Source organism: Amphiura filiformis, chromosome 8 (genome assembly GCF_039555335.1).
Source record: "Amphiura filiformis chromosome 8, Afil_fr2py, whole genome shotgun sequence".
In the NCBI taxonomy this organism is placed as follows: domain Eukaryota; kingdom Metazoa; phylum Echinodermata; class Ophiuroidea; order Amphilepidida; family Amphiuridae; genus Amphiura; species Amphiura filiformis.
Window position 1 is genome coordinate 13477724 of NC_092635.1, and position 16194 is coordinate 13493917.

Consider the following 16194-nt stretch of genomic DNA (forward strand, 5'->3'; position numbering starts at 1 on the left):
CATGTTTGAACTATGGTGTAATGGGATGAGAATTAATTAGGTGACCTTAAAGTAAGGTCATGTAATTCAGTCATGCAACTCTGGGTACAAGGAATGGTGTAGAATCATGCATACATTGGTGATATGGTGGAACCAGCAATGAAGAAGTGGTCAGGTGAATTTATATTTTGTTTTAGAAATAACTCTGTTTTAGAATAACTATTTTGCGATCATTGTTTTTGTCAACAGCATTGTCTATTTGTTTTCTGAATTGAATATCTTTGGCAGTTTCAGAGGTGCGTTTGTGCTTAAATGTTGAGAATTTGTTAAGGCCAAATAAAAAAATAAACATGTTTCACGTCCCCTCCCGCTTCCTTTTTTTAAGGTTTCCTCAAATATATTTTTATTTTTTGAAATTCAGCTATAACTTTTCAAAAAATATGTCTAGGAAGTTGGGATGCTTTCTATAGCCTTGTTAAGATACAAGAAACATTTTAGGAAGGTTTTGTGACCATTAGAGGGGGTGTAACCAGAACAACAAATAAAAAAGGGCCTCCTCCTTGTTCTAGGCATTATTGTATACGCTAAAACAGCTCTAAGTATGGGTATTTACACAAATTTTGCGATAAAAATAGAAAATAAAAGACCCTCTTCCTCCTTTTTTTTCGAAAACCGGACGTGAAACATGTTTTATTTTTTACTTGGCCTAATACATTGCTGAGTTGCAATTGATTTTAAAAATCAGTTTTTATGTCTGGATTTATTTGAGCCAACATGTTCGAAGAGCCAGACATGTTTTTACTTTATTTGGAATTTTAGATAACAAACATGTAGGCCTACATTTAATGTCAATACCAGCACAAATCCGATACTACAGAGGAATTGTTGCCATGCATGTGTCAACTATAGCAATCACAATCACTAGGAAAGAGACTACGCATGGTCTAGTAAATCAACATGCTATCACATACACCCGCTGTGTGGTAAGCAGCCTGTTAGGGGTTTTCTTTGAAAAACATCCACTTATTTCATCAGGTAATGCTAGCTTTACAAAATACATTTGTCACAATTACATGCGGTTTGACACCTGGCAAGGCAAATAACATGTCCTGTCCTGACCGGTGTACATACTCCACACCAAATCTAGGACGCTTGAACTCCAGCGGGAGACAATCAACATCATATTTTAAGATGGGAGTAATTTGTCTGCATTATTGTTACAAATTTTCTTTTGAAATACACAATAAGAAATATATATTTGAACTGTCTGGAGCAAAAGGTTACGTCAAAAGGAGAAAACTTGTGCAAATCACACTGCATGTGATGTGGGTGGATGTGAATTGTATAGGAATTCCCTCTGAGCTGAACCTAATTTTACATTTCAGTCTATGAATAGAACAGAGGAATAATAGTGACATGTACTTGGTGAATTCTGTGTGACCTTATAATCACATGCAATCAGCATGTTAGTTTCCTTTGCCCTGTAGATTTGTGTAATTGACAATGCAACTTTCACACATTTTTGATGGAAGGTTGGCAAAAATGAATGGGTAAAGGGGTGGTGCAATTACTATGGGTTACTTCCCACCTGGGGTGAATTATAGGGGGGGGGGGGACAAGTAGGGCAGAAGGGGGCAAGCTTCTTCTGGCAGGTAAAAAGGGGGGCACCTATTGCACCCCTGAATTCATAAAGGCATTTCGATATGTTGTTATTGATTCTTACTGTATCATTTGCATCATGCATGCTTGCAATCAAACTTGTGCAAAAATGGGAGGGTTTCTGATGATGTGAGTTTTTACATAAGTATGCAAAATCGCTCCCCATACAATGATAATGAACCAAATTAGTTCAACCAACGACCTGCTTTCACACATGCCTGTGGTGGTTCTTTTCATTTGCACATTATGTTAGGGAACTAGAGTAACTGGCAGGAAAAATGAGACATATCATTTTACCAACACTGTTTTGGTCCCTCTCCTGGTTTCTAATGGAGAAGCACAGAAATATACAGTTAAGTGTTGCAAATGGTAGGATTGAATTTCACAATCGCAATTCTTTTGGGAAATTTATGTTGATTTTGAAATTAGTTTTCTCAGGCTTTTGCCTTTTGTTGCATCTCCTCCATCTTATACTTAGCTTATTTGTATATGTATTTTGTATGTATCTTCTTATGTATTTTGATGGAAATAAATAAATTCAATAAAAAAATATGATATTTCAGTATGATCAAAAAGTTTTGCATTGAATGTAGAAACACAGACTTCATTTTACAAAGGCCTACATAGAAGCATACATTGCAGATCACTAATTCAGAGACTAAGATATGAAAAAAGGCATCTTTTTGTTTTTGGCTATACACAAATAAATTCTCTTTTTTGGAGTGAGGTGCTTTTTTGTTTTGATCTCAATAGCAATAGAAGAGAAAATAATAGGGAAGTGTGTGTAAAAACCATATTATTAGTTATTGTGTGGATTTTTTTGCTTGAGTGAGTCCTCCCCCCTCACCTCTGTTGATTGTTGACTGAAAGTTTTTGTAAGTAAAGTATGTTATTGAGTTACTCAAAGTCAGGAAACTATTAAAATGGTTTGGAAAGTAGGCTTACCCTCCCATAATGGTTTAATGCCGCAATGTGTTCATGATTAGTAGTAAGTTTCCGATTTTGTCAAAAAGGAAATTGATATTGGCAAAAAGGCAAGACTGCCTGTCAGATTCTAACAGGAAATGTGTATCATGGAGTCAAGCAGTAATTCAAGTTCTATAGGCCCCTAATCATGATTGCATGAACAGTCCAATCAAGGCCTACATAGTAATCTCGCCAAGATCACTGCAATGCAAAAGTTCCACCTCAACTGATCCAAATGCAACACAAATTTGCGATGGTTCAGATATTATAGGCAATATGGGGAAATTTGTACAATGGGATCCAGATTTAAAAGCAACAAATACACTGTAATTTGAGGACTGCAAGTAGGGTACGCGTACGTGTAGCATTAGCGTTGTCGCTGCTGGCGAGTTGTGAACTTCAAGATCATGTTCAATAACAAGTATGTCATAATGTCTGGGTAATGGTTGGTTAACCCATATTATGTAGGGTTAGTCATGGGACACAACATTGTTAACATGAAGTACAATGCACCATCACCAATGTACAAAAATATGTGTCTGGGGTTCAAGGTGGTCATTGTTCAAAATAACAAAGCAACTATACGGTCACCATCAGTACTGAGAACCAGTGCTGGGGCATTGCACTGGGCACCTGAATCTTGGTGCTGATTTTGCTGATCATGGTCCCACAGGGGGTAACAGGGGCGCAAGACTCACTAGGAGTGGACAGCTGTCCCCCTTTGCCCCCTGTCTATGTCACCGATTTGTATCAGCGCTTGAACTGGGTACCTGTACTTGAGTATGGGTATTGAGTATTGTAAAGGATCCAGGCAAGTTGTAACATGGCTGCGGGCATTTATTAGAGGAAATATTATACGGTATAGCTTTATGAGCAAAATCATTCATCAAACAGTGCAGTGTTATGAGAATCTGAGCAAAAATCTTATTCTTGGAAATTGGAATCCATGCAAATTGTTGCAGTTTTTTACTCAAGTTCAAAATTCATGGACACAATACTAATATTCACTCTCTCCAACAGGATAAATTCTGCACATTGCACTTTAACTGAATGAGAGCCCAATTTCCCCCTCAAATTAATTAAATGAATTGAAATTAAATGAATGCAGATTAGACAAAGCTTCTCAGTAAAGCTTTGCACCCATTGTTTCAATTATGCTCTATTTAGTGTGACTAAGCGCATCGTCAGTGCATGAATATTGGATTCAATGCCGCCTCAAGGCAGGGATATAGAAACAAAAGTCCCAGCACAATGTCATGTTAATTTCATCAGTCGTACCAACCCCTTCCTCATAGTGCTGTAGGCAAATGAAATAGATATGTCATGCATAATGAAGATCCCCTCCCATTAGTGGGGAGAACACCTCGTTAGAGTCCTTCCAGCAGTTGTGGTTGGGTGCCTGCCTCTAGGATGATGTAAATGCTGTACATAAGGCAAGGTTCTTAGGCAGCTAGTATGTGGCTGTTAGGATGATTTTGGTTGAATGTTTTGCACAAGGCAAAATTCCTTTCTTAATAATGAGACCCCTCAGGAAATTGGATATCTTTACTATTTTGTGTGTGATGAGGATCATCAGCTATGAATGGAAAATGGCACAATATGAAGTCAAATGAAATACTGACTTAAAGCGACAATCAGTATTTGCTGCAGCAGAACAACCAAAAAAATTATCAATATTCAGATTTTAGAAGGTAGGAATAGTGCTACATTCTGAAAGCTCTCAGGTGAGCAAATTTTCACTCTGAGTAATAATTTATTTATCATGAAGGTAGGATTCAAAATGTATCCACACACTTATTATTATCTCACATGCGCTAGTGCAGCTTATTATAAGCAGGCCCATACGCAGGATTGTTTGGAATGCTGATTTTTAAAAAATGGACTTTTTTCAAGAGGGGAGGGCAATTTTGTGAAAAGTGGACTTTCTTCCCAAAATTTTGACCTTTTTTGACCAAAAAAGCGTAAAAATCTGATTTGGGACTTCTGTATACTTTTGCAAATGCCCCGCACCCCTCCCCTGCGTACGGGCGTGCTTAAGTGAGCCTGTCGAATTTGGAACTATGGTTCACATTCGAAAGTGAGAAGTTTAATGCTGGGGATAGCTATTACCACTTCAGCACAATTTATTTGCAATATTTTCATGAATTAGTAATGAGCTGTTACTAGTTCAAATCATCTAATAAACATATTTGCGCTTCTTGATGGAGAAATTATTATAGTCAAAATTTTGTACATAAACGATATGATTGTCCTTTTCAGCTACAAAAAAAAAAGTAATATCATCAATACACATTGCCCTGATCATACTGATAGTCAGTACAACATCATTATTACAGATAGTTACACAAACACTGTAAAGCTTCATCTCCGGGTTTGCATTCTTGTTGTAGATAACTTTGTTTGAGGGTATATTGAGCATGTTGAGAGCAATAACCCCACTTTTCATTCTGCAGGCTTAGGTATACATGTGTCATTTCAAGATGAGTGTGTGTATCAACCATCTATGGTTTATCCTCTAATCTGTCATGCAAGGGAATGCTTTCATTTGTGGACAGAAGTGTTCACAAGCCTCAAGGATTTTGTCAATATTGACTTTCCTGGTGCTTCTGACTCCCATTTCAGAGAATTTTAGTTCAATTAGTTGCCCTCAAATGTTTTGTGTTTGAGGTCAACAAACTGCAGGTTCATGGGGCATGAAACTGGTATTATCATTCTTCTTGGTACATTATGTATTCACCTATCTAGTCAGCATGTTTATCAGTAGGGAAGTATAGATAGAAAAAAACGTTGTGTTGGTTTTTACTGTCATGCATTTATATTCTCAGTTGTTCTGAATTAGTAAGAATTTTGATCTTTCTTTTAGCATTAGATTGGATTGGTTCTCTTTTCATAATGCTGAGACTGAGAATATATTGCTATGTTTTTTTCCTGTGCAGTGTATACTGTAATCGAGGCATCTACATCCCAATCCATGTATAAATTCAAGGTACTTTTGAATGCAATATGGTATTTTGATTTAATTATCACAGTATTTATCGCTCTAGAGCAATTCAAAGAATAATAATACTATATATAATTCTAGAAAACTAATTACGAAGTTATTGCCGGAACCCATTCTGAAATGGAATCTTTAATTATTAATTGTGCTTTGTTTTATTTTTTCATTTCAGAAATTGCAATCATCAAAGCAAGGAGTACCTGAAACAAAACCAACCGTAAGTAATATATTCATCATCTTAATTTATGAAAAAGGCTTGCATCATATAAAGCACACAGTTTGATTAGATCATCAGATGGGTTTACTTCCAATGTAATTAAACCATCAATTTTGTCAATCAGCAAAGTAGCATCATTTTAAAACCTCTCCATTTCTGCTCATTTTATATTCACTCCCAATCTCATAACATTGACAAATTGAAAACGACAGATTTATTAGCGAGCTTCAATATCCTGTAATATCTGTAAGGTAGGGACCGCCGTAATGCGCAATCATATTTATTTCTCCTGGCATGGAATTATAGGCTTCTTTGCTTTATATCATGTTTGTGCTCAAAAGCTGCTACAATTTTTATTGCTTTACTGTTCGCTTCAAAAATGCAGGAAATATGAATAGTTTTATTATTACTTGCACTTTACGAGAAGCATCAAATTATGTGAAAATAAAAGGTAATCTTCTCATCTGGCTCATCTACTATTTTACTTTAACAGGAACTTAAGACTGAAGTGTAATGTTAGGTAAAAGAACTTAAATAAAGCCAAATGAGTCAATTATCACTAAAATCAATGCGAGTTATGGATTACAGTCTCTCTTGTTATTGCTTTGTTCAAAAGAATCATATCACACAGTTTACGTTCAAATCATATATTGTCAAGCCAAATTGCGCATTCTGTTGGTCTCTGTTCTAATATCTGTAGGGTCAGAGCAGTTTCTGAATCAATAATTTACCCAATCACCTAGCTATCTATCATCTCTTACTCAAAATAACCTGCCTAGCAATATTTTCATTCATTATGAATATGTATTTTGACCTGGGGGAATATTTGTTAGTAATATAGTGCACTGTTAGTGTTGTTATTATGACACAAGTGGTGTAAATATAGATCCTGACATTTCATTTTGGGATCTGAATTGAGTGCAGATTGTGTGTGTCTTTACGTTCATAACATGAGATATCCCCGGTGGGTTCAGTCTTCACTGACAATGTGTACGCATGATGGTTCCAATTAGGGGTACTTTTCAAGAAATGTCCGCGGAATTTTCGAGGACAAAAATGTTTGTGATTGTCCAAATTAGGGGTGTTTTGGAGCAAAATTGTCCTTGAAATGAAAAATAGGGTGTATTTCTAGGACTTTCGTCCGCGTTTTACCGCTACAGTTTTTGTTATTGTCCTCATTTCCCCGTGAAATAGGGGGAACATTCACAAGTGTCCTTGAAATGGTAAAAATAGGGGTATTTATTTCGGAAAAATGTCCTTGATTCCTCATGATAAGGGGGTGAAATGAAAATGCGTCCTCAAAATGATAAAAATAGGGGAGGTATTTGGGGGCAAATTTTCCTTGATTTCACGCAAAATAGGGGGTAAAATTGCTGCAAATGTCCTTGATTCCCCGTGAAATAGGGGTCAGTTTCAAATCCTGGAACGGTCATACGTCCTACCTTTAAATACAAACTGAACCCACCGGGGAGATATCGTGTTCAGTTTTTGCTTGTGTTTGTAGTGTGGGGGTGTGTGTGTGTGTGGGGGGGGGTGCGCATGTGGTTGTGGGGGGGCTGATTGTGTGTGTCTTTACGTTCATAACATGAGATATTGTGTTAAAGTCATAATGTACGATCTTATAATATGAATTTGGTTAATTTTTTTCAAACCTGATTTTTTTGCATATATGTAATGTTTACACATGTCACAACTTGCACCTAAATGGAATCAGCCAAATTTGTTGTGTTTGTAGGTAAACAGAGCAAAGTTCGACATAAAGTCATAATTCAAGAAATTATGACTTTATGTCATAGAACTGCGTGTTAAACGGTCAAATTAACAAGCAGTGTTTCTTTCACGTTACCTCGTTATTTCAGCTCAAAATGGACAGAAACCATTCCCGATCATTATTACTAGTATTATTTCAGTATTTTGAGTATATAATGACAAATTTAAAATTGGAAGGAAATCGTACATTAAGCCTTTGAGTTTTTGCTTGTGTTTGTAGTGTGGGGAGTGTGTGTGTGTGCGTATGTGGGGGGGGGGTTACTTTCTCAATGTTCCTATGTTTGTGGTTGTCTGATCTTATAGTTACTCCTCAGGATGGTGAGAATGAGCACTAAGTATAATAAATTGCCAGTAAAAAGTTCACTGAAGTGATATGTGTAGTAGGCCTATGCGTAGCCTGCAACATTTCAATATGATGTATCTGATCATGTCCGCATCTGGCTGTTCTGCAAGAGATCTTTGCCCAAATGTGTCCATTGTCGCTATAGTTAATTTTGAAATAAGTGCTCCAATCCTCATATATTTCTTCAAATCTTGGAAATCAAAATTGGTATGTCAAATCCTGATGCACTTTTAGCACATTGTAACCTGGATTGTAACATACAATAGCAACAAGAATAACATAATATGGAAAAAAATTAAAAAATGTTTTTGTGTGCACAACATCTCATTTTTGTCGCTGGCATCCTAATGTACAGCAAGGTGGAGACCTTTTCCCCTGGCACACATCGCACAATGGGAAGGGACCGGTATGTAAGTTAAACCAGAGTTTGTTTATACCGTGGGATTGAGTTACAACAACTACATAGCTACAGTCAGTCAGCGTGGATATATTGAAATGCTATTTGTAGAATTGGTATTTTCATGTGTGCGTGGTAAGGCGAGTGGGACATGCATTTTAATATAATATATATTGGTACTAGGTTACCATAACATGCCACACAAGTTATATCAAAGTTAAAAGATTTAAAACAGCCTAGGAATAGTATAAAAACCATATAGCGCAAGCTTGCATGTACACAACACAAAAAGAAAGCTCTAACTTTTTTGAGTGGCTTTAATTCTTTATTTGATTGATTAAAAATATTGAAATTGGTATAAATGTTGGGCAAATTATATTAGCTGCAGTTTGATACCCCACTTATTTAAAAAAGAATTTTAAATCGTCCAGATAATCAATGATTTAGTGAAAATTTGCATATTTGTGCGATTGAAAATTCGCAATGTTTATTGCAGTGTAGAAAGATAATCAGGCCTCGAAATAAGGCGGGCCCTCGGGCCCTCGGCCCCCGAAAATCAGTGAGGGCCCGCAAAAGATACAACCGTCGGGCCCGAAGGGCCCGCAAAATTTGTGGCAATTTTTTATCACTTACGGACTTAATCTTACTGCAGAATTCAACAGTCATGCAACACCAAAAATCACCCGACTATATTGCATTCTAAATTCACATTTCAGGAGAATTGAAGTAAATTCAAGGCCAAAAACATTGTTATTTACTTCAATCTTTAATAATATTTGATAGTTATGATGTTAAAGTAGGTGTAGTAACTCTGTTTTTTCCCATAAAAGCTGCCGATATTGTGTTTTTTGGTACTTCCGGGATAGCACAATACACCACCATAATATGCATGTACAGCAGGTCATGAATATTAATGAGGTTCTGTCACTGTGGCGGGTTTATAATAGCACTGCACTTTTGCATATTAAATCACTTTTGATTTTGATAAAATTGGAGATATAAAGGAAATGAAAAAAGACTGATTAACCGGGACTGATACTAATGACAATGTTTAAAAACAAATCAATTCAAAATAAAATAAAAACTTTTTTTTTTTAAAAAAAAACCAGCATCCTCTAAAAATGGTTGCTTGTCCCATTTCTTTTTTCTTTGGGCTTCTCTCTTTCTATTCTTTCTAGTAATTCTTTATGTATTAATTAATTAATTAATTACCTAATTACTTCATTACTCCTACTTATTGAATAATCTATTCATTTGAATGTTAATATAATTATGGGTTATTTGTTTCTTTATTTTCCTTGGGCTCCTTCACTCGGTCACTCGCAAATTTACCATGTTTACTCACTTGTTTGTGGGGTCGCATAGGTTAAAATCAATGGCCCAAATTTGGGCCCCAAAAATTTGTGAGGGCCCTCAAACATTTAAGATCAAGGGCCCAAATGGCCCTCAGAAATTCTGGCTTATTTCGAGGCCTGAAGATAATCTTTGATAGGTATTAACTACATGTATATACATTATACAATGATCTTCAAATTGAAAAGCGTGCGGCCAGTGCAGGCTCTTACCGGTCAGTGGCACATGTTGATGGCACTCACTTCAAGTGAGTAAAAACATCTTAGGCTTAAGCAATTTTACACCATGATCTGATTGAACAAGTTTTCAAATTTTCACAAAATCTCTGGATTATTAAGAATTCTAATTCAAGTACCTTAAAAAACTGAAGCTAATATTCTTTGGCACATTCATATAAATTTCAATGTTCTTACTTTTAAGAATGTTGACCACTCCACCAAGTGTGGACTCTCTTTTTGTGCAATGCTTTTATTATACGCCTACTACTGTAAGCTTGCTTGTTTTATAATACAAAGCACAAAGTCCCGCACAAAAATGTTTTGTTCCATAATGAAATCTGGGATGAATTCTGGGATGAAATCTGGGGTGAAATCGGCAAAATATCAAAGGATAATTTTTGTAGACCTCATTTCACCTGTCACTTTGTACTCAATATATATTCTAGGTCATTTTCATGATTTTAGTCTTGTTGCAGAAACTAAATAATTTATGCGGCACATAATTCAATTGTAATCCTATACTAGTATTGAAAGTGGAACAGTTTTGATCCTGATATGATAACCAGTTGAGCAGGTGAAATGTTAAAAAGCTACATGTGCAATGAGTTTGTCATTATGATCCATGCATCACCCCCAGTAGCTGATAGCTGAATAATATCAATCAACTTCCTATTTCCGCCAAATTTATCAATGAAAAATCGGCTGCTGGCCCAGACTGCCCTTTGTACTTCCTCCACCAGTGAATACAGATCGGTTCTATTTTTGTTTTGTGGCATGTTTAGCAGCAGATGTGGGAGGTGAGGCTGAATAATACATCAATAAATTAAACAATTTGTACCATTTTTTGGCATTTTATACAACTTTTTGCCTTTTCACCATGCTGCATATGTATGCAATCATCCATATCGTGTGTGACATCTGAATAGCTTATTTGTTTCATCTTGGTTGGTATTTTTCAGTACACAAGCATGCACGTGTGCATTCTAGCTGATACCATTATCATGTTTATTGTGGTATTAAATTTTTATGGTCATAATTGTATTCTATTGCACTATGCATGTGTCATTAGATTTGTGAAAAAAATATATTCAGAATGGAAATTTTGCATATGTTGTCACATAAATTGTAGCTTGGATGTTAAATTTTAAAAATAGTAAAATATGGGTCATTGTAACTATTTCATAGTGCCTGCAGTAAGCAAGCTGACCTTACCGGTACACGCAACACCATTTATACGTCAATTATGTAAATGCGAGGGCCACTGGGAAAATTGATAATAGCCGAGGCTTTTTGCTAAATAGAGCCGGATTGGCCAGTGTTGTCAATAATACATGAGTGGCATTGAGTTTACGCATCTATGGGTTTACACAGCTCAATGTGGCAAATAGCCCGTATCGTTGTGTCACAGTGTGTACATGTGGTTGGTTCACCTATTGTTGGAATAAGTGGTGTGTAATGAAAGACAGTACATAAACATGAATTGACTATAAATGCGTGGTACTTGTGAAATTAGCAGAGTGTAGGAGGGACAAGTGCTTTACGTTGACCTTGTTGACAAATTACGTAGATTGTCTTTGGCTTGTCGCTTTGCTGTCGATTCCATTGCGGAAGTACACCTGAAATTAGCTGAGATCTATAGACTATAGGTATGTTTCTAACAGAGTGTGATTATTATAATGAAGAAAGGGGCCATTTTAAATAGCAAGTTGATCAAAGCTTCCTAAATGGCATAATCATGCAATGATCAGACGATCAGTAGATTTATTTTCCATATTATGTGGATTTGTGGCTAGTTACATCCAAATCAGCTTTGCATAGATAGCTAGAGTTTTTGTGTAGGTAGGTATTCATAGGAATCCTACACACTTGACCTATTGGTTATGGCATAGACCATTTAGGTCACAGACCCTCTACAGGGTGTGCAAAGTAATGTTCATGTAAGGCCTAGGCTATGTACATTGCACTTGCTGAAAAGCAATTGAGAGCTGTAAATGCATCTGGCAGTTTTTGTTTCTCGTCCAGTGGATTTTAGAGCGGAGGTGATTTTTTTCAATGCAAAATTGGCATTGCTAGCAGTTGTGATCCTTTTTTGACACATTTTTGGAAAACGTTGAGGTACTTTTTATTTGAAGGTTATGAGGGGTAGAATACTACAAAAATTTCTTCTTTAAGTAGGGTGGCCACAATGCTAGGCTATTGTGTGTACCCCTGTCTACATACACAAATGTATGGTAGAAATGTAACAGAATCTGCAGCAGTTGGAAAACTTTTGGGCATGTTAAATTCCATATAATTTGTCTCCTAGTAACTTCTGTGCAAACCCGACTACCTAATTAGATAGAAAATATTCTGCTCGTAATGAAGGTGAATATAGCATTTTTGTACGGTCACGCATGAAAAAGTTACGCACAAAATAATTTTTTGTCATCAAATAAAACTATTTTCCCAAAGATGTGCAATTATGCTATATTGAGTTTTACAATCTAGACCCTCAGAGCAAAATCCTGTGCAAAATTCAGACAATTTGGATGTGTTGTTTAGGAAATACAGGCGTTTGAAGGTCATAATTGGCACATAAAAGCGCCCTCAATGGTGAAAATCACACATATTTACCTTAAAAGTCCTGGCAAAAGAGTTATTTTTGTGATTTCAGTCATTTTAAAAATGTTGTAAAGAAGAAAATATAGCAATTATGACCCTGGTTTTTTAATATTTGCATAAAAGAACATTAAATAAACAAAAAACAATACATCTCATGCCTTCTTTAGTTTTATTCCCACAATTATCGCTCCGTGAATATGCAAATTTATGACAAAATCAAGATTTTCCTAAAAATGGGGTAAAAATGGCCGATTTTGTGAATCTTTAGAAGGCTGTATCTTCGCAACGGATTGTCCGATTGAGTTGATTCAAAAGGTTCTTTAAATCATTTTGCAGAAGGAACAATCCTGACAGAAAAAGTAATTCCAGGGGTGGGTTTGAAATTATCATGTGACCCCCTACTTTAAGTTGATTCATAAAACTTTTCTATCATCATAATGTCACGCTTTCAGCTCCACCCCACCTGAAATCGTTTGGTGTATCCATTACAGTTCCGGATATTGTGGTGAACAGCAATGGGCATTGGGCAAATTGATCAAAAATTGCAGCATGAGTCCTAATTTACATAATGGCGTTAAGCAAGCTAACCAACAATGTAAGGATAATGCGTTCCAATGCAGACATTTATGGTGTACCAATATAAGCTGCAAATATTTAATAAAACCCAATACCTGAAGCATTAAACATGACCTTGATCTTTAAGCAGTGTGCTTGTATTGATATGTGGGTATTGCAATAATGCAAGAATATCGTAATGCAATCAAAATGTTCTTACATCGAGTACTGGCGATATTATAAGTACCATGCTTATAGTAAGCAGAGGTAATAAGCAATTAATATTATGCTATTGACATTTTACTAGCTTCGTTGCAGTGCCAATGAACTATCTTATTATTATTACAGTTACAATGTCTTATTTTGATTGAGGGTGTTGATATGTTTCTTTTGCTCTGTGGATTTATTTTTTGATTTAATAGATCTACTGGTAAGCGAAAAAAGGACCTCGCAGCTCATAGGACAAATTTTTTTATTTCATGCCTGAAAAGACCAGCTTTAATTTATTTCATTGCAAAATAAAACAATACATAGGACATATAATAATTTCAAACTATATTCATATTTTATTATTTTAATACATTTTTTGTATTTATTTATATAGGCCTAAAGTACATCTTTTCGACATTTTCAGAGGTACATCCCTTCTGACTTAAGTCCATCCCTGAGAATCCGAAATGGATTGTGCTTGATGATGAGCAGTATACTCGACTCCAGGCTCATTTTGCAATTCATACCAAATTTTTTGTTTACATCTTGAATTAAAAGTCAAGATCTTTTCAGTTTAATTTGCTAAATTGATTTCTTGAAGCCCATCTGTTCACCGGCTTAGGGGGCTCTGCATTTGAGTTGAGGTCTGATAACAACACCAACTACCCCTCAGGTTGGTTATTCAGTATTGTTTAACGAAGCAATGTGGCTAATGAACTAATCCAATATGGTGCTAGATTGTCATGTCTTAATTGATTAATGTGGGCAGCAGTTAATAGTGCCACTAGTATGACCTGATTTGTAGTTTTTTTCTACCACATCTACAGACACAGGAACATCCCAATATGAATATATGCATAATCAATGTTGGCAACAGCGGCACATGCGCTATTATAGAAAAAATATTAAATTTGTGTACATCGTGGAACATTCAACTACGCTTGTTACTCCGCGACTAATCATGCTAACTACACGCCAGCATTAACGCTACTCTCTGGCGTCCATATTAGCGAGGCTATCTGCGTACAACTGCTTTCTACGCACAGCCACGCAAAGAGTATGTTCCACGATGTACACGAATTTGATAATTTTTTCCTTAAAAATCACTTTTGTGTGATAATGATGAGTAAAGGAGATTTATAATCAACTATCAACTTATTTCCTTCACAATCAATTCATCGATTATTAATTGATCAATAAATCGATCGATGAATCAACCAATCAATCATAATTTAGGTTCTGATAGAATAATTCAAGCTGATCATAAAATTGACTATTAGAGCAAGATGAGTCTCACTCAGCTATGACAAGATGAATTTATTATATTTTTGTGATCATTAAGTGTCAGCATTAATTATCTGCTAAATGAGAGGAGGTGGTACTTGTAGCATAATTTAATTGGTTAAGTGTTCTCTTGTCAATAACCTTTTATTACAGAGTGATTGAAAGGATGCAACTATGTTTACTTATATGGCTTTCAAGTGAAAAATTGTGACAATTCATTATGATCATGATCATATTATTTTCATGAATTGAAAGCCATTAATCCTTATGCCCCAATAGCTTTTTGGCAAATGAAAGGGAAAGAAGGAAGGAATAAAAAGAGTAAACAAACAAAGAAGTTGTTTGTTTCGGCCGGGGTTCGAACACGAGACCCTAGCATACCACCGAGCACTGGTAGCCATGGGTGTTTCACTGGCCCAGCCAACAAAAGAGTGCATATATATCACTAGGTTATTACGTCATCACATCACATCAGATGCACGACCTTGGCGTGTTAGGGTTAAAGTAGGAATCCTATGCAATTTTGTTTTCATTTGAATGTCCAACACTCATGCCTGGGAAATAGAGGAGGGAATCAGGAAGTTCCTTACTGGGAAATTTGAGAAGGGAGGGAAATTTTGCTTTCCTGGGTAAAGAAACACATAGGAAAGTATGGGAAATGGTGTTATTTTTGTGAAATTTACCTTCCTAGGAAATTCGAAATTCTAATTCTTTGCAATGTCCCTATTTAGTTCTATCAAAAGATGTAGGCCCTATGTCAAAGTTCACCATCAGTAGTCAGGAAAGATATCATAGCAGATCAAGCAAAATTTTAATTTTGCTTGATCTGCTATGATCTGTTATGTTTTAATTTTGCTTGATCTGCTAATGCAATTTAAAAATTGCATTAGCAGCATTTTTATACCTGGGACATCCAGAAGCGCAAAGTTTACCATAATAAATTTATGCTTCAAGGTGCCCATCCAGATCCTGTTCAAAATAAGCTTACAAGCAAAATTATGCAGCCTTAATTCCAAGGTTTAATAATAACCTGGAGCAAAAATTTCCTGGAAGCATTACCTGGCAAATTGGATCAAGTAACACTCAATATCAATTAGCGCAGCAGGAGCTACAGCCAGCAATATGTGTTGCTAACTTGATGGCCAATTATAATGACATTTTATTCCTAAATGAAATAGTCAAGAATTCTCAAGGTAATTGGAAATTGTGAGTGCCTGGATTAAGATCAGGCTTCAAATTCAAATTCAATTTCAATTTGTTTTTAATTTCATTAATACTTTAACTTGTAAGTTATTTACTCTTCATTCTTTCATTTGTTTGTTTGTTTTTTTGTTCATTCATTCATTCATTCTTTCATTAATCGATCAGTCAATTGTTTCTATTAATATAATTATTTACAACAGCCGATATTTTTGGTTTGTGTATTGCAGTTTGGATGCATGATTTAGTGAAATTGGTTTCATATTTATAAACGATCCAGTGCTTTTCACTGTTCAATCAGTTGTCAAATAAATGTTAATTTACCGTATTGTTTGTAATAAACGCTCCCCCTCTAATAAACGCCCCCCCTCCAATTTTTCTGTGAAAAATTGACAAAAAATGCGAACATTTCCATGACATATCGTGTAGGTAAGCTTAAAACTT

General features: G+C 35.7%; 1 protein-coding gene across 1 annotated transcript in view; it reads left to right on the forward strand.

The window, feature by feature from the left end:
* Positions 1-16194, forward strand: part of LOC140159422 (uncharacterized) — a 125820-nt gene that overhangs the window by 41402 nt on the left and 68224 nt on the right. The window contains 1 exon segment of the mRNA XM_072182894.1: positions 5775-5819. Coding sequence (XP_072038995.1) covers positions 5775-5819 — 45 coding nt within the window.